Source organism: Aulonocara sp. 'chitande type north' Nkhata Bay, linkage group LG2 (assembly GCF_057382095.1).
Source record: "Aulonocara sp. 'chitande type north' Nkhata Bay isolate Kocher_YH1m ecotype deep benthic linkage group LG2, A_spYH_male_GT1.1, whole genome shotgun sequence".
NCBI classification, from domain to species: domain Eukaryota; kingdom Metazoa; phylum Chordata; class Actinopteri; order Cichliformes; family Cichlidae; genus Aulonocara; species Aulonocara sp. 'chitande type north' Nkhata Bay.
Genome location: NC_141345.1, coordinates 29129324 through 29149727, shown reverse-complemented (window position 1 = coordinate 29149727; position 20404 = coordinate 29129324). Strand labels below are relative to the sequence as shown.

General features: G+C 40.2%; 1 protein-coding gene across 1 annotated transcript in view; it reads left to right on the top strand.

The window, feature by feature from the left end:
- The first annotated feature begins 688 nt into the window (after positions 1-688).
- Positions 689-20404, top strand: part of tsc22d3 (TSC22 domain family, member 3) — a 31938-nt gene continuing 12222 nt past the window's right edge. Inside the window, exon 1 of the mRNA XM_086258019.1 lies at positions 689-1499. Within this exon, the coding sequence (XP_086114145.1) occupies positions 1159-1499 (341 nt within the window). The 5' untranslated portion in view covers positions 689-1158. The remainder of the gene's footprint in view (positions 1500-20404) is intronic.

Genomic DNA, 20404 nt, shown 5'->3' with positions numbered 1-20404 from the left:
TTTTATAGTGCATTTATATTCTGGCCATTAGTTTTCACGCTGACCGATGTTGCATAAGGCAGTTCACACAGGGCAGAAGTGAGTCACATCCAAACAACACGTACAATGAATAACATATAGACAACATATACACATTTTGCAGTCACACTTTTACTGAGTAATTTGCAGTTTCTAATTTTTGCTCTGTCTTTATTTGGACTGTGTCCTCTCTGCCTTATTTTTGTGTGTTCTCCACAAGGAAGTCCTGAAATTAGTGAAACTGCTTGAGAAACCTAATTTACAGAGACTTGTATAGTGGATAAAAGCTAATAAACACAGCACAATCAATGACGCATGTATAACACAGTTTTAGCAATTCAATGTCAATGTCTTCTCACATGTTATCATTGCTCTGTGTGTCTTCCTGCAGCCTCTCTCACTCAGCCAGTCCTTCGGCTGTCATAATGGCAGGGTGGAGCCGGTGAAACTGCACATGTCTCAAGCATGCTCTGCGGTGTCACCCCTCTCTGTTTCCCTTTCTTACTGTTGGTGCACGCATGGCTAAACTGAACGAGAAAAGAGGAGGGCCCAATAAATCACCAGCAATGCTTTTTACCAATCACAGGCTTTTCCCCACCCTGTTTGCCTTCATCGCTCCCTCCCTTCCTTCTTACTCCCTCCCTCTGTCTCTAAGCACGCCAACCACAGAAAAAAAAGTCCAGAGAAAAAACTGATAAGCAGCTTCTGGGTTTTGCTTTCAAGCGGACTCCTGCTGAACTGGTGTGAGTGAGTGTGTATGTGTGTGTGGTGCGTTCAGTCTTTTTCCTGCCACAGTAGCAACACATTGCAGCAGCGTCGGCCCCGAACAAAAGGCTAAATGCAGCAGAGCCAGAGGAGGGGAACTCAGAGATAGAAGCAGGCAGAGTGGCCCAGCGTGAGTGCACTTCTCAGGGAGCAGCTCAACCTGCCATTTAGCCCTCCTGGCCCTGCAGTGGAGACAGGACGGTACACTAGACTGACCCAGGCTACCTGCCAGTGTCTCTGTCAGAGCTAAGGAACACACCCCTGTTGTGTCTTTCACTTTGTCTACTATTTATAAAGCTCAGTCTCTGTCATTTTCTGCTGAAATTTCTGCACCTGCCCTGGGCGACTTCCCTCTTCATCCAGCTGCACTCCAAGATGTCAGATGACGACTGCCTCTCGCCCATCGGCCTGGACTGTTGCAGTTGCTGTCTGGACCTGGCCAATGGCTGTGATGAATCCATATCCAGCAGCCCAGCTCAGGGCCTTTCTACTACAGGAGGCCTGCCAGCAAGCCCCACAAGCCCCACTGTAAATCACTTCCGCCAGCTCCGCAACCAGCTGATGTACCAGAACCTGAACACGGACAAACTGAACAACATCATGAGACAGGACTCCCTGGAGTCGGTTGTGAGAGACCCCTGTTTCCTGCTCAATGAGGGGATCTGCAACAGCAACATTGACCAGACCATGCTGTCTATATTGCTCTTCTTTCACAGGTAAGCTTGGCTGTCAGACAGGTACATTCTTATCTGGTTACTTCAAAGATCTTTCCTTTGAACTTAAGAATATTTTCATTTCTTTACCTCACTTAAGGCGTATTCAATACAAAGTCGCGATTTCACCTGTTGATCTGCATATTAAATCAAGTGAATCAAATGAAACACATTTAGAGTAATCAAACGAGGTGGTAAATGTAGTGTAATTAGGTTTCTTGGGTCTTCTGCATGTTTACAGTAATAGATTACTTACTGGAACTGGGACAATAATATGTGCACGTCCTCTTCAGCTTTAACACAGTGATGTTAAGGACTGAGGACAATTATTATTTATAGGACATAACTCTTATAAAGAAGTCTTGCAAGATTCATCACAATGGAAAAAAAGCTTTCAACTTCAAAACAACTCAATACTGTGTGGAGGGGAAAAAAGCCAGAGAAAAAAGGTAAACAAAATGTAATCTAAAAAGAATGCCTCGCAAATACACAAGGTTATTCTAAAACAGCAGTTTGTTGTCATATTGATTCAATTAAAATGATCTTTTATTGCTAGAGGTCAATTAAAACTGGCCTCGCTCCTACACTGTCTCTGCCAAATAGTGTTTATAAAACAGCATTTGGCAGCTCTCGCCGCACTGTTTGCAAGGAAGAGAATGTCCTGCTACAATGTTGCTGCCAGTTGGATGGTTTGTTTGGCAGCTACTGTCAAATGACTTCAGCCTCAAATTAACAGCTACCATCTTTCCAGTTAGCTACAGTTTTACTGTTGCGGAAATACTGAACCTGAGCCAGCCATATGCGATTAAATACGGTGTATCTGGGTGTCTGATACATAAAATGTGTAGATCTATGGGGATTACCAGTGAAAGCTACAAGAATATGAACATGTTATCACTTTAAGAGGCACCATTGATGTTCACTAAGTTATGTGAGCTATGTGTTTGTGGCGTATATGTCAGAGACATACCGGTGCACAGATGGAATCTTGATAAAGGTTGGTTCCACTTGTGAGAGTTCCTGTACTTTCTTGAAGTCACTCTTGCAGACTTTTACTTTTTAAAAACTTGCGAAAATGCTTTCTTGTTTGTTTGTTTTTAAACAATTATATTAAAAAAACAAAAACAAAAACAAACAAAGTTCCATTAAAACTGGAATTTTTGCAATTTAATAGAAGAAAAGAAGACAGAAAATGTTGCAGCTTCAACTTTCAAACTAAATACGTGAGGTAGAACTTTAAATGAAAATAAACCAATTCGTTTCATTTAAATGGGAAACACAAAAACTGGCATTTTGACTATATATGTAATATGACGGTCCTAATTAAGGTTGGCTGGAGTGATCACATTCAAGGTAATTATTGTTACGTATGCGATTACTTGTAGGTTTTATCTTATCAATAAAGTGTTCTGGCCAAGAAGCATTATCAGTACTTTATCAAATTTATCCAGAAGCTGGACTGGCACACAGTATCAAAATAAGCCTGTCTTTTTTTTTTCTTTCTTGTATGCTGGAAGGCAGTTCTTGTCCAGTGATGATTACAGTACAGACTGGGAGTTCAAAAGAAGTTAAACCATTCACTGTACACTGCAGCTGATCTGATAGCAGTGACGATTAGACATTTACAAGAAATATACAGATTTTGCAGGTGTTGGCTCTAAAAAAAATAGAAACGGTAAGGCTGTGTCATGTAATATGAAGTGATTATGCAGCAGAGCAGAAAGTCTTCAGTCACCCTCATTTCTTTGTATCTTGCTTCCAAGGTGCCAGGCTTTGTTATAATATTTTTAAACTGGTCTTGAGTAACAGTTCTCGAGGCTTTCTGAAGGTGTTTCAAAACGTTTCTCTTTTTCGCTTATTTTCAGTAAAGTCCTTATACGTGGCCATTTTAAGCGATTTTTTCCCCATCTTGTTTGTTAAACCATTTAGCGCGAATCATGAGCTATGAATCATTCGGGCATAAAAAAAGGGATCTCAAGGGATGAATCAGTGTTGTGTCTGTACATAACAGACAACTTAGAAAAGGAACTATTTTTAAAATGTATCTTTAGGCACTTCGTTACAGTCGGCCTGTTGCAAGAACAGACAATTTGTGGCCTTTTTTTAAAGTGATGAAAAATATGGGATCATCTTTACAGAGAACAGAAAGCTTTGAATGGCCTTTAAAAGTATTCCTGAATATTACTTAAAGAAATTGAAGAATAAAAGTAGCCACACCAAATATTCAAGTTTGTTAGAATTGTGCAAACTGTGTCTGCCTTTTGGACTGAACTAGCATGTGTATCAAATATAAACTATTTTGCAAATGTCCACTACGTCCGCTTTGTTTTTAATAACCACTGTGTAAATGCTTATTAATTCTGACACCTTTTTAGGAGACTCTGCTCCTGCTCTCTTTCTGTGGGACTTCTTTATTTATGAGAGCGAGGGTGTGCCATAATGATAGATGGAGACACACTGGTTTAAAGAGTACAGCCACACATGACGGCATTTCTAAAGAAGTTTGTGTTTATTCTATATTATACTTTCAACATTGCCTTAGAATACACTGATAGGTCAGATGAATTATGATTTGAAGCATTCATTGTTTATGAATCACACCTGGAATAATGCCTGCTGGCAGAGGTTTGTTAAAGGTGTTACACACGAGTTTTTTCTGGCTTTGTGTGACAGACTGATACAAAAAGCAACACTTTCACAGTTATACAACTTATTAGAATAACATAACATAAGTGCTGTTATTTATATAGCATTGCAGTATTGAAATCTGCTTATCTGTTTAGTTGTCTACACTTCAGATAAAGATCAACGATTTCTTTTAAGAGAAGATGACTGAGTTACAGGCAGCACTGACTTTCCCTGGTGTGGGGTAAATGTAAGTGCCAACGTTTTTGACATATTTTGGCTGTGAGACAAACTGTTCACCTGTGCCATTTGCCAGAACGACCATATGTCTGCCTGTGCCAGCTGAACTGTTTGTCTGACGAACCCTCTTTGGCCTGAACACTTTGTTCCCAAACCCTTCCCTTCTCAAGAGAGAACCACAGACATGGATCATGTGGCTTTCATAGACTTCCTCGCAGGATTAAAACAGTGATTTCAAACCTTTGCAGGTTTTTTCATTCAAAAGGAAATAAGCAGTGATTCATTCGTACATGTACTTGCTGAGCTGAGGTTTGCAGAAGTTCATGGATTTTTCAAGTATTCGCTTTGGGAAGGACTGGTGTCTGATTAAAGCCTGGCTCGAGTTTAGACGGTGACCTCACACTGGGTGGTCATTCTGCCCAGCAGCTATCATTCTCATTTGTCACTTGTTAACAGAATAAAATGTTCAGCATGGCCCGTGGAAGCACGACAGGACATCTCTTGGAGGTGACAGAAGACGTGTTATGTAAATGATTTAAGGGTTACGGAAATGTCCCGAGAGGAGAATTTTAAGTCACAAGTCTTATTTGGTGTTTGAGGAAGAGCCAGAAAGCCCCAAGGGGGGTGAGGTGGATCTGTGATATCCACAGGATAAAATGAGAGGAAATGCGCTGATTTATTTTAAGGCTTAGTGGGCTACAGTTGGCTGGAACGAGAAAGGCACTGTCGCACACCTTCAGCACTGCCAGTCAGTCAGTATTTAGCAGCTATTAAAAACCACTTGCCAGGGTGAAGGGGGGTGAAGAGCCTGCAGTGATGATACAAACGTTTATCGTAGGACATCAGGTCTGTGACTAGTCAGCTGTTAAGCCGTCAAAACAAGAGGGGGAGGTGAAAAGGGAAAAAAATGTGTCCAGGGAAAAAAATAGCAGGACAAAAGACTCACAGAGTGTCAGATAGTTGATTGTGGCCAAAGTACGGGGCTGACGGGGGGCCGGATTTGAAGACACAGACTATGAAGTGCTTTTATTAGGTAGAGCAAAGTTAGGCTGACTTTCTCAAGCCTTTTAGCTTTAAGGAGCAAAAACTTCTTGGAATCAAGGAGGTGCATGACTGTGTAGGGATGGGACATTCTTCATCTTCTTGTTCATGCCTGTTGACTGAAAAAAAGAGAGGACTTTTCCAGTCTGGTTGGAAAACACTGTGATTGCTTTGTCAGGCTGAAATGACCATCAGTCTTTATGACAGAGTTGTAGGTGAGGTTCACAGATTTTATGCTTGTACATAAAAAGGCAGGAAGATAAGATTACAAGATAAGTTTTACTCTCTGTTCTCGCTTTTCTGTTTATCCTTGAGACATCCTGTTGACCTTGTTATAAGTTTCTGACTTTGGCTTAAGATGACACTGGCAGTTGGCTTAAGTCCAGTTGACTGCTGAACCTAACCTAGCCCTCCTACAATGTGGAGTGGAGACGGCATCCAGCTGTGTCTGACACCCTGCTGATCATGAAAGCTCCAGTCTGTGATTCACATACAAACCACAAAGTAGCTTTGCTACAAGAACTTTTTTCTTTTTGATTTCAGGCCTATATTTACTTCTAAGATTTAATAACCTCAAAACCAAGGCATGCCTGGAGAGGCTTCTGCAGCCAAATAAAGGGTCCCATCACAGTCTGTAAAATTGCTGTTTTTCTACACAACACTGGATCGATTCTTATACATTTCAGCAGAATATGAAAATACATTTTCATTCATTTTAACTCCATAACTGCATTTCTTCTCAGCGGTTGTTTAGTCTTGCAAGGAAAACAATATGCACTGGGACCATGCTCTGTTTTTATTGTGCTTCTTTAAAGACACGATTGAAATGTGATGTTTATGTCAGATCCATGACATACACATACATGACACAATAACTGTATAGAAACAACATAGGGAGGTGGGAGGAGAGGATGAGGTGCTGAATAACATTTAAACATCAGGACAAGTCAAATTATTTAATAGATTTTCATCTGCAGGCTTTACAATAAAAGGATACCTTCTTATTTTAAACCCTGTGTGTTTAATTTTTTTCTGTAGATAATATTGTGGTGATGTAGCTGAGTTAGCAATGTTGAGGATGTAGAATGGGGTAAAGAAAAAAAGTGTTTCTTCTCTTTTCTCTGTGGTGGTGTAGATAGTGCCATTTACCAGTTCACTATTAAATGGGGGGAAATTTAGAACCTAGAACACATGTTTGTCTTATAAATACTTACAAGCTGTAACAGGCCTCATGATCAGAGTGGAACAAGCTGCTGTAACAGTATTTAAAATCGAATTCTACATTTCTTTCACTGCTACAGAGAAATTCCATCAAGGTGTAGTAGACAGATAGATATGAAGTGTGTAAGGATTCATTGCTCATTTGCTGGAGATAACTGTCCCTGTATTACCCGCATTAAAGATTTGGTAATGACATTTGAAAAAAATCTAAATCTAGGGGTTTTTTTTGTACTTTTGCAACAAACCAAATCAATCACCAATCAAATCTCGAGCGAATGCAGGCTACAGAAGTGATGGCAGGGAGAGCTAAAGGAAAAGAAAGAGTCTGAAGTAGGTTGTCAGACAGGGATCTGGGACTAAGACAAAACATGGTTAGCTAAGAATAGCAGTGCTGTTGACATTTAGTGGATATAAGATATAGGCAGAGTGCAGCTGTCGTAGGAGAGGTAACACTGTTTTTCTATAGCTACAGGAAGTTATTAATAATTGAATGAAGTATAGGGAACTTTAAAAAAAACATGAGCAGTCTTTGTTTTACTATCGTTTTATGGGTTTCCTCTATAACATAGACTTTGACCACTTGTGTCTTGGAAGCAAAAAAGCAATTCTGGGAACATAAGGTGGAGATAGAATATTGGAAACCAGCAGATTTTCTCACACACATTGGTATAGATTTGGCATGTATAAACCTGTGATTTATTTACTGAGGGACCAGGTTAGAGAGAAATGGACAATAATGGCTTTATAATGTACTTCTCGACCTACTACCTTACTGTGTTGTTACTACATGAATAGGCTGCCTTGGGTACTCTGCCAGAGAACGTCTGGAACCATCACTGAATGGTTTGTTTGCAAGTGTTTGTGCGTGTCTGCCCATATAAAATACATGACAATGCTCTATTACTGGACTAATCTGTCTGTTGTATTAAAAATGATAATCAAGTTGCTAATCCTTGTGAAGACTGCACACAGTGAAGTGTGCATGCAATTCCCAAAATAGGCAGGCATACACACACGCGCGCTATAAATTCCATCATTGCCAACACTTTCAGCAGACAGAGATCAGTGTTTGTTAACTCAGAAATCCACAGACAAACCCTGCACCACAGGTTGATGCAACCTCTGCTGCGCGGGCCTTTCTTTACCAACACTGCTGTGGTTTCATTCAGTTGTCCTTAGCAACAATACAAACATAGGATGTGCATCAGATGTTTGTTATGATATCTTTCTGTTCATTGACTTTTGCTTGCTGCAAAAGCTTCTCTTAATGCAAAGAACCTGGAGACTGATATTGGAATAAATAAAAGGCGTTTCGTTTTTGTGTGAATAAATATGCTTCCTGTCAGTGAGGGTTTCTGAAGACTTTTTAACATTTTGCAAACAGGTGTCCTGAGGCTGCTGTCTAACTGATTGCTTCAGATTTTCCAGAGAACTGAGACACAAGGCACTCTAACAACACAAACACACCCACACATAAGCACCCTGGCAATGGAGGGCGCAAAGGTGACCCATAGCATTATCCACGTGCAGAATGCAGCACACTGAGATGACCCATAGCATTATGCTGCTGGGTGACACATCACCACAGCAAAATCCAGCTAAGCTTCTTTGTCCTGTGTGTCACCGAGTGTAGATACAACATGTACCAGATATTGGATTAGAAATCTATAAGTAACGCCTACTGTCATCTGAGACAGATCAGATCAAGATCAGTGACTATACTGAGCAAGTTTCAAGTCTGTGTCAGGCTCTGAGCATTCTGATGTAACACAAATGAAAAGAATGAAAAAGCAATTTTAAAATGACAGCACAAGCTTCATTAGTTATGAAATGCCTGTCAGTGATGTAAGCTGTCACCAGATGTGATTTACTGCGTAAAACCACTGGAATTGTTCTTTGACTTGCTTAGATCATGATCGCAGTGATGTTGCAGTTATAAATCACCAACTATCCAATATCCAAGGACCAAATATATAGACAGTGTTTTGTTTTCATTTAAAAAAATATGTGTAATTAATGCCTGGAAGCTTAGCATCGCCACATTAATATGATTTAAAAACATATTCCTAGGTATTTTGGGGAAGACAGAGAACAACCACAGGAATCGATGCCCTTTCATAGTGACTATTAACAGGAAGAATTTAAAAACAGTACCACCCATCCATTAAAGTTGTTTCTTCAATCATTCTTGAGTTTGTGCAGCTGTCTTTGTTGATGCCTGTTTTATTTGATGTGTCTCTTCCCTCTTTATTCTTGTTTATTCCCTTTGTCATTTTCTTCATTCTTTCATTCCTCATCTTAGTTACTCCAGATAGCAGTTATAGGAATTACATAAGTGTGCCGGAAGATGGGTGGGGTGTGTGTGGAGTGACCATGGCTTGCACTCCGTGCCTTATCTGCTTGGACCATGACTATGGCGCCTAATTAGATAATAAGGAAGCCTGTCAACACTTGCCATCACACACTCACACACACAAGGTTCTGCACTTAAGTGTGAGTCACAGTATCGCAGACAGTCAATATAATAATTATACAATTTAAGTAGACATTAAACTGTAATATAGCTTGTATAATGATCGATAGCCAGGGTGCACTGTGATTCAAAAACATCTTTTGGTACAGCGAGTTAGTAAAGGAACAGAATATAGATATTAGCAGTGTAATGTAGATAAAGGGAAGCTGAAATGAAGGCGTTGGTAGAGTTGTGCTCTCCACACCATTCAGGCTGAGCGAAACAAGCTGCTGGCTGGGGGGGGGGTGGTAAAATTTTCATTCTGCCCTATTTTCATTAGCATGGGAATCCCAGTCTCTTTCTAATCTCTGCATGAAAAGTGAGACTGTGAGAACCCACCCTGCTTCTGAGGGCCAAGTTTGAAAGAAAGATCAGTAGAAACAAATGGTGTGTCTGAAATTCAAGGGGAACTTGCAGTTTTGCTGTCCTCTGTATTATATGTCTATGTGTGTGTGTGTAAAAGGCAAAAGAACATCTTTATGCATCCAAATTGAAAAAAAAAATTGGCCTTTGTAAGTTCTCGTGAAATTTCACATTTTTCACATTTTGGTCTGGAAAAGTTAGAAGGTGTGTAATACGCTGGCTTTAATTGGGATTCATTCAAATGTTACATCGATTGGTTTCTCCATGCATAGCTGTTCCATAATCTTACATGTTTGTATCTAACACTGACGCAGTGTGGGATACCACAACAGTTGGCTACACAATGCAGCCCAACAGTGCTTATCTTATTTTCTCTGGGTACTGTTCACATGCAGGTTGAGTACATGATGTTCCCTGACTGCTTCCACACACACACACACACACACACACACACACACACACACACACACACACACACACACACACACACACACACAGATACATATAGTCACAATTGCACAGGAAAAAGACTGAAAAGCAGTAAAATTAAGAATCACCTAAGACCTTACCTTTTCTGACCTTGAAGGAAACACAACTGTGTACAGCCTAACAAAAACACACATGCACACCCCTAGACACACACTTACACAAGCCTTTTAAAATGTCTTTAAGCCTGCAAGGCATGGAGGTAGCATCAAACAAAGTTAAACAAGGGTGTTGCCACAGCCCAATGCTGAGAACTGTTCTTAAAGACTCTAGGAAAACAGTTTCTTCTCTGAACCTCAGCAGGTCGTAAAGCCCTTCCTTCCAGGACGCAGGAAAGGTTAGAGCACCAAGACCAATCACATGTTCTATTTTTGAAGTAACTGGACATTGGGAGTTTGGCAACAGACGGTGTTTTCCTTTTCTGACTACACTTTGGTGCTCTCTAGTAAACATTTTGGAGTCCTCGGGGTGGAGGTGTAATTTAAAATCCCTGCATTTTCCCAGCATTTCTCCCCCTGCCATGCAAATGGTAAAACAGCAGCGTCTGTGTTATGAAGAAGCATGAAAGAAACTCATTTTGGTCAAAGAACTTACAGCAAACCGTTATGCAACACAAAGTTGAGTAATTATTATGTTGTTTTGCACATTAAAATTTTTTTTAATTGAATATATGTGTGAAATTGGTTTATATGAGCATCTCCAACATCTGCTACCCATCACACCTAAGTGGTGCTTTAACATTTAGTTTAATTAATGCTTTATAAAGTATTTCCCTAATTTTGAGTACATCACCACAACGGCTTTTACCTTATATGTTGGAGCTCATGTCTTACTGTAATTGCATCATTAATTTTAGTCCTGGGCAGCATGGCGGTTGGCACATCACCTCACACCAAGAAGGCCCTGGGTTTGATTATACTGGCTGGCTGGGGGCCTGAGTCAATTTGGGTATTCTCCAGGTACTCTGGCTTTCTCCCACAGTCCAAACACATCCACATTAAGTTAACCAGTGACTCCAATTGGCTGTAGGTGTGTGAGTGGTTGGCTGTCTCTCTGTGTTAGCTGATATTAGCGCCAGCCCTCCATGACCCTGAATTTGATAAGGAGAAGAAAATAGAAAAATGGAAATTGAGTCTTTGCATGGCAATGAGATGATAACAAAAAAAGCCCTGGACACTTCATATAGCTGTCTACAGCTATCAAGATAGAAACTGAATGGAGAACATGGTGGGCAACATGCACCTGAAGTAGTGCAATACATTTTCTTCAACAAATAACATTCAAGTAATTCAATTCTATAAATGAACCAGAAACAAAAGCATACAGTGGCAGAAAATTCAATTTAATGTAACTGAAACTGATTAAAGTTTAAAGCATACATTCTTAAAACAATGCTGGTGAATTTACATGAAACATCAACTCTGACTGTAATATAATAAATATGGTTTCCTGTTTGTACTGGTGCCTCAAAATTCCCAAAGACTCTTTGACTTCAGGGCTTTTTACATAAGTGAACACGGGCTTTGTGAAAAAGGAAAATCGAGTGGGCAAAAGAAACAAGGAAGCCTGAAGTGAAAAATAGAATTAACCAAACTGGCAAAGAAAAATGATGCACTGGAAACTTTGTAAAGTACCATTTTTTTTCCTGTGGTGACAGCACACAGGGACTCACAGCCTATGACAAAACAAAGCTGATGAAGTACAACCCAGCCGTGGCTTTTGAAATCTAGTCACTTCTCCTCACTAGAACTTTGACTGGGAAAAAAAGAAAGTTATGCTGCACTGAGGATTAGTTTGGGCCTTCTGAAAGACAACATTGGTGGAATAAAAAGAAAAAAAAGGTGGACCTGTTCTGCCAAGCACTTTCTCTCTCTCTCAATGTGCCTTGCTGGCAGTCAAGAGGCTGTGAGTGAGCAAAGAGAAAAAAATGAACGTATGTGCCAAGTTTCAGTAAGTCTGTGATTGTTGCTGGCTGCTCCCCAGCAGAGGGAGAAAGAGAAGGAAGCGAGAGAGAGAAAGACTGAGAGTGAGTCCCAAATGAGCTACAGTAACAAGATGCATCCTGTCCAAGACCTCTTTTCTTTTTCTTTGTGCCACGGTGTTTTAAATGAGGCAGTTGTAACATAAGAGCAGTTTAGACCGGTTGTATCTAACTTAGCCTTGTTCCTCCTTCCCCTGTCATATTACTGTGCCATCACAAGGGGCATTTAGCACCAGTGACATTAAATGAACTCCTTCTGCATTCCTTCCAGTATGGAGTCATGGAGACCAGTGAGTCACAGACTCATCATTATGTTTGCATGCTGTGTTGTTTACACAATCTGGGATTAGGCTAAACAGCACATGTTACATGTTTTCAGCTGTTTTCTGGAAAACATGTACTGTAGCTGTCTCGTAAGCAGAGCGATAGAACTGTGACTTAAGAAAAACAGTGTGGGACTGGAAGGAACGTTAATGAATGAAAGAGTTTGTCCTCTCTACCCTTTCTTCATCTCGCCCTTGCAATTATCTCTCATTTTCATGTGCTAGTGCACGCCACACACACTCAGATTCCATCCAGACTGCCATCCGTATCCCTGACGCAAGTCTTTCAGGGGCCTGCAGTGTGTACAAAGACTTATTTATTTCCATCCAGAATGCAAGGTGTCATGTCAGGGGAAGTGGAACCTGCACCGTATTTGATGGAGAGAGAAATACTTAAGGTCATGACCTTACTTGTGAGCCTACGGTGTGGAAGTTGGTGAGGGTCAGGAGGTTTTCTTGTGTGAAAATCAATGTTCTTTGCTGTGAAAATGCTTGAGCCAAACAGGAAAACTGACGGTTTGCTCAATCTTCCTTCTCACGTGTCAAGTCACAGTTGTGTGTTAAGCAAAGCAAGTCTAAAAGGGTCTACAAGTCTACAAGTCCAGTTGCATTTGCAGACGTGGATAACCAGAGGAACTGAAAGCAGCAGCAGCAAAACCCTTGTCTAAACCTTAGCAGGCATCAGTTACAACATGTATGCACTCATTAAGTGATGCATAGCATGAAATGCAGGGTTCCGAAATGGCACCAGGACTGTTCAGCAACTGTGCTCCAAAAAGGCACACAGACATCCCAGCAACCCTCTGATAACCTCTGATGAGGCTAAAGACTAAAGGATCTTGTGTATCCTTTGTTGTATTTTCCAACTGACTGCATAGAATAAACATCAGCTGACATTAAAATGAAGAAAATCAGCAATTTCAACTGAGCGTGACTCAGTGGCCTGCCTGAATAATTGTTATATATATATATATCTAATATATACTGCAGGAGTTGGTTAGAAATGATAGTGTCGTGTGTCTTTTTCCATCTCTCACTTCCACACGTTTGCTCATTCTGACCTTCATGTTTTTATTGATCCATCATCCTTGGCTTGCTTAGCATAGTCTAGCATTTACTTTGCTGCTGGGTACTCACATGCCAGTTCATAGCAGGGACACCATATACATACAAGAAGCTCTTACAAGTCTTTCATTTTTCCGTTGGATGTTTTTTTAGAACTCCTGGTTTAAGTATACCTTTAAAAATAGCTGTTAAATGGAAGCTGTGAGATTTAGTGTGAGCATATTACTATAATACAGCAAATATATTGTGTTGCCTGCAAAGTCCTCCTACATGATTAGTAGTTGAGCTACCAAACTGGCACAAAGGTCTCTTAGTCCCCTGGCAGTTCACATCTATATTATATATTATGATGCCATCATGTTGCCTTGCAATCACCTACAATTTGTAGCATTCATGCACCTGCAGCACCTACAAAAATATAATTTTAATTTAATAACAGTACCTTTGCTATGCATAATATATTATGATGTCATCATGTTACCTAGCAAAGTAAGATGCTGAACTGCAGACAGAAATTCTGCAATAAAAGAACAAACAACAGTGTGAAAATGTTGGCCAGCCCATGCATTTTCCATCAATTTGTCACAAGAATCATCAGTTTGTAATTGATCTATTTTTTCCAGATTCATTTAGTAGTTTTAGTGAGTGGTTTTGCTGTACTTCCAGGGGTTTTTTGTTCATGAACCAATGTGCTAGCCCTCTGAAGGGAAAGGATGTTATTGTAGCATGTATCACTGAGAAATTCAGAGAAACACCCTGATAAAACACAAAGCCCCTCACTGTTATTCTTTGACAGCCAGCAAGGGGAGAACATATATATAATAAAAACAAGAACACAACTGAAAGAAAAGAAAGATACTTCCACCTATTCATATTCAAATGTGCTCTCTAGGAGGAGATATCAGATTCAGCTCAGGCAGTGCTTGTCTCTCGAGTGTTTTGTTTTTCTTGCAATATTAAGAGGCAATAATATCTAGACCATCACACTGAAAAGTGCCTTAGTAAGCACCTCTCCCGGGGCATGTCTTTTATTTCCCTCTCAAGTTGGCATCTTAACAAGCATTTGCATTTCAGTGAAACAGTTGGGAACAAATCCATTGGTTCAAATTGGATGGTCAACAGGGAACAAGCAATTTGAATTCCTCCCAAGTTCATCTTTTGGGAATCCTCGTTTTAAAATTTGTGTAATAAAATAGCAAACCCCAGTGCCACCACTGAATTGATTTTGCAGTTCACTTAATTATATATTTCTCCACACTCGTCCTTTCAGTGTGAAAGCAAACTCTTACCGGTATTCATGCCAGTGGCTTAACATCTTAGTTTCATCACTTCTGTTTTCTTTTCATCGCTGCCACCGTTGAAGTCAGATTCATATTTTAAACAAGTCTCCACATTATCTGAGGCCACAGTGGTATTAACTAGATGGAAAATGGCTCTAAAAAGTGTTAGCCTGGAGTGATGGGTTAAACAGTCCATGCCACCTGTTTTCACAGACACATTGAGACGTGCAGTAGGACAGATTAAAGACTTAGATTGTTCTTATCGTCTTGATCCCGTGATAAGAGGCTAACAAGTTTTGCAAATGTATGCACTGTTACTCCTGCACATCCTACTGAATCATCATTTGTACACGGCCATACATGTCTTGTTTAGTATATCTACTTAATATTTGGTATTGACTATAATTTTGCACATTTACAATTTAAGGTTTACATTTGTGACAGTGTTTTCCTAGGTTGAACAACTGAGTTAAAAGTTTATTTTTTTATCTGCCTAGACGTCATTCCTTTGTCATTTTAACGCACCTTTTCACGACATCTCTTCCAAACAAAACTAGTGCGCTCCTCTCAAGGTAACCCTGTTATTTGACAGATTACCTAAAGAACTGGGAGTACAGCCAAAGCCTCCTATCAGAGGAAACACTGCCTAGCCCTTTCCCTCTTTCTCCTCCTTTCTTCCTCATTTTTACATTTTCCTGTTTTGGTGTCTGGTAGCTTTGTGCTTTGCCTATAATAGAAAGTAAAGTCCTGTCCCCAGACGGCAGAGTGCAGACAAATAATAACTGGTGCACTGCGCTCTGATGGAAGGTGATACCCTGAGTTCTTGTCATCAGACCAGTTCCTGTGTCTGTTATGCATTTGTTTTGAGCTGAAAGGGTATAAAATATTAAAGCAGCAGAACATATTACAGCTAAGATTCTGTAGCTTCAGTTTCCTTTTTGAGCAAATCCTGCAAATGTAAATCGGTCCTTCAATTATATTTTGGATTTTTGAAGTAAATTATGATACATGCTCATTCATGTATTTTTGTGTTTAATTTCTCGGGGGTTCTAGTCTAAAAAACATCTATAGGTTGCTGAATGCTTTCACCCTTTCGACAGATTTGCTTTATGTTTTTAACAACAGCGTGAAAGGACGTGACTGGGCAGCATCACTTGTGTTCACCTTTATTCAAGAACACAGGCCAGACATGGTACACTTGCAAAGTCAACACAAATAGCTAAGCTCACTGAGCACAGGGCGGATGCTCTTTCACCCTAACCCCTCCCATTGTTTGTCCATATGCAGGTCACAGTTACATATACTTTATGTAATGGGCTGTCTTATCCTCTCACGGCAACACCTGTGTCAAAAAAAGGTGACTGCGTACCAGACAACACGAATATGACTAGACAGGTCAGAGACAGGATAATTATCTCAAGACAGAGTCAGGGTTAGGCCGTCCCAAAGCATACCAGTCAGATAGGATTTACTGCTCTGAGACTGTATGAAAGGACAGGAATAACAATAGCTGTTAGAGGAGGTGTGCAGTGCAGGCAGAGAGGAAGAAAAGAGGAGGAGCGGGACAGACACAAAGAGCCTAAAGACACAGACGGCAGGACAAAGGACTGTGCACAAGGTGGCAGACAAGACACAAAAATTACACTACTAAATTAATCACATTCTGGCAAGTTGCTTTTACATGTACGTCTCTCTGAAATAACGTTTTTGGCTTGGACAGGTGTTTTTGCATCGTAAAGGTGCGCAGATACCTTGCAGGCACCACGCCGTGCTCCCGCCTTTGTGTTCAGAATGTAATTAGAGTCTTCGTGAGAACACCACAGTCATTAAAGGAGTGTGAAGAAAACAATCAGTCACACAGGCTGGAAACCGGTGATAATGGTGTGACTGTGTGTGTGCACGTGTATGTAGGTCAGGAGTTATCATGGGAACCTGCGGAATACAGGATTTTGTTTCATTTCTGCAAATTCCTGAAACAGTTCCTCAAAAATATCATATTTGGTTTTTACTGACACTGGTTTTCTGTTTGTCTAAAGTGTGGATTTACTGTAAAGACAAAGAATGACAGGTGCTGAAAAAGGGAACACAACTCTTTACTTCTTTATGATTATTAAACCAATAACAAATGTCAGCCCGATCTGATTTTGCCATTTTGAATTTTAACTATATATTTTAAATATTGCTCAGCATATTTAGATGGACGTACTGAATGTCTGTAGTCAATAAATATTGTGAGATACCTAGAGGTCTTTTGAAAAGATCTTAGGACATACCTGGCTTTGTGCGCTGTAATTGTTTGCAACAACAAAGCTGAACTCAGAGTTTGCATATCGTTCCAGCAGCATGCTTTTCAGTTGTTGCAGGACCGAGGCTAAAGACAGCCCTGGAACACTATGCTTTGCTGGAATGCGGTACCTGAGTGTTTGACCTCACTCACCTCTAGCAGTCTTCCCTATGATCTGCCTCAGTTCTTTCTGAATACCTTCTGCCGCACAGAGAAATGGCATTCCTAAATTACAATGCACATGCTTTATTCTGCTTTGTGTTTCCCCCAACCTTGCTGCATCTGCACAAAGTTGAGCCACTGCCATTCTGGTGGGAAGCCTCGTACATCAGCGCTTGAACTCTGTGATGTGAGCTGTCAAGATAAGGTGACAGCTTCTACTGGCTCCCAAACATTGCTTATGTCTGCAAATCTGTCCATCTTCAAAACAATAAAGGACTCTTACGCACTTCTCCTTGTCGATAGGCCAGATCTGATTAAAGATTTTACGTCAGCGTCAGGGTTCATTGCAAAAGATCACAAGCATAGCAATCACTGTCTTACATGTTCGGTTGTTGTGCACTATTAAAATAGTTTTCTAAAGTCACTGATAGCAGTGAATAAAACCACAGATTAGACTGCCACTTTTCCTAGACCTGAACTTTGAGCATTTAAAATCCAATTGTTAATCACCCAACAACATTCAGTGAAAACCCTCGGTCTTATGAAAGGTTCCCAATTATTAAAGATCTTTTCTTTCTGGTGCCTTAAAAGTGAAAGAAGTTGTATGCCAAACTCTATAAATCTGCATGTTCAGACAGCGACAGAGTGTCTAGTACGCAGGCATGCTTTTCTGTCTGTCTGTGTGTGTGTCTTAGCTTTGTTGGCATTCGTTAGTGACCCTGTGTTTTTTATGCATGTGCACATTGATTTCTGCGTAGGTCTGCTTTTCTATCTTGATGTACTTTTGTCCTTCTTGCATGCATACATATGTAGGGATCTTTTAGCGTTATTGGCATCCATGCTTGAATGCACACCTTCACATGCGCAGAAGTATGACCAGTGGCAGTACCTGTGTGGTGTGTGCGTGCAGAACAGAGTGTTCTCCAGTTTCATAAGTGAACTTTGGAACCCTTTGGTACACGCTGGAGGCGGGCCAGTTTGTCCTAGATTGTTTACCTGCGTCTTGATACAATGACTGGAATGGCAAATCATGTTTACGCTCTTGAATGCAGCTTGGAAACGGGGAAAATGACACTGCAGATAGACAATTTGTCTTGCATACTGTGACCGGCTTCAAGTTCAAGAGTCACTTAAGTGGACATATTTCCTGTTTTTTCTCTTTAAAGACATCGTGAACCTGCTGTAAGGTTATTTAAAAAGAATCTTTGTGTGGGTAAAAATCTAAGACGATGATTGATTGGTTTCAAGCTCTTTATGGCAACCATTTCCACATACAATAAAAAGATGACAACAAATAAAAGAAAACTGCTGTCAGAATGCAAACTGAGCAGTTACTAAGAGGGTTTTCTTTTAATAAGAACTGTAAAAAGACAAATTTCCTCATTTCCACGCGGATGGAAAAACCCCTAAACTCTGTCAATGCAACATGTTGTAACACTGTAGATGTTTATGTTTTTCTGGTTCATATCATTTTGTTTTTAATGTGCGATAAGATATCACATCACGTTGCGTTTATTTTAATTAATCAATGTCACCACATATCCTGTCAAGTCAAGTTCTTATCTGTTTCATTATTCCCTACTCTCCTACATGTCTACAAATGGACTGCGACCCAAATAATAAAACAAACACACTCGCACAGGCTGACAGTGAAGTTTAGAAGACTTACATCTCTGTATAAGGGGCAGGCATTTTGGCTCTTTGAGGGCAGGATAGGCTGGGGTTCCTTTAAACTCACAAACAACATTTCAGCCAATCGCAGCACAGTGCCAGCATATCACTGTGTTCCCATTAAATCTGGATCACACAACAGAGTGGATGTAGATCCTTCCCCTGGCTGAGTCACATCCTGAAATAAGTGCTCTTGTGCTACAATATAAATTCTGCTGAACTGAGAAAAAAAAACAAGTGTTTGAGGTTGTCTCAGAATTTGATTTGCCTTCAAAATGTAAACAATAATTAAATGATGGGATGCTGACATCTATCAAAGGCCTATCTAACCTCCCTTTCACTGGTGCCACATTTGAAGATTTAGGCTTCAAATGCTGTACAAAACTTTAAGCACAAGTTCAACTGCAGTCTTAATGAGTGGTCCTAATGGCATCTCCATAGCTAAGGCAGACTTACACCATAAATATAATAAATACACCATGACAAACTATAAATACAATAAATACAGGGTGTGATGATTGGATATTCACGGAGCCTAGAATAACAAAAAAAAAACGTATATGTTTTTTGCAAAGATGCCAACATGCTCAAAGCTATGATCCATTTTCAATACTTTTCATGTAAATATACATACAAATACATGCATGCTCACACCAGCACTTACCAAAAAGATGCTTCCTTTTAGAATTGATACACTATCAGTAACACATCAACAGAGTGTTTTAACATGATAGTACCCCGTTACTCATCCATGTGTTAGTTTAAATACTTAGATTAGGATCTCTCTGTTGATTAAACAGACTTCCCATTAACTTTCATCAGGATATATATATATTTCAGCTTTTCTTCTGAAGAAGATAAGGCTTCTACTCAACTGCAAAATATTTTCTTTGAAGTACAACGGTGGCCAGCACATCTGGCCTTGTCCTCGTCTGTCTCAGGCCGTCCATGAGATTCTCACCATGCAGACAGGCTGAGGAAATATTGTGTACACAGTGTCCTCTCACCCTTCAGCGCTTCTCTCCCGCATTTGATCCACGCCATACCTCTGTGAGCCTGCACAGACTGAATACCCCTGTGGATTTCTTGGCTTCAACGTTAAATGGTTTGGTGATACTATTTGGAATGGGGGGGAATCAAATTAGGTGCTGAATATACATGAGTTCCCTTCACAGCTGCACTTGTATCAGCTTTCCCTTTGAGAAAAAAGTCAATGTGGCTTTCCTCAGTAAATGCCTTTAATGCAACTTTAAAGATTGGGTATATTTATGGACTTATTTACATATAAACAAGCCTAATTTCACGCAGCTGCTCCACCGATTCCAAGTCTGTAGCAATCAGTCAGAGTTTTCAATAGCATTGCCTCAAGCTATAACACAAATACCGGGTAAGATCCCTGGAGGGAACATTAAAGGCCTACATTCATTACAAATGAGAAGCGGTCCTCGCCCTGTTTCTGTTTGCGTTACTATTTCTGGTCGGAACACTTACAGTAGTGTGAAGTAGCCTGCATGTGTATGTGTAGGTGTTTGTTCCAGGAACAGTATGTGTGCTTAAGCAGTAGCTTTAATAATGATATATTCTTTTACACACTGAAAAAACTATTTTGCCTTTAAGGTGATTTAAAGTCTTGGGTAAACTGCACATCTCACCC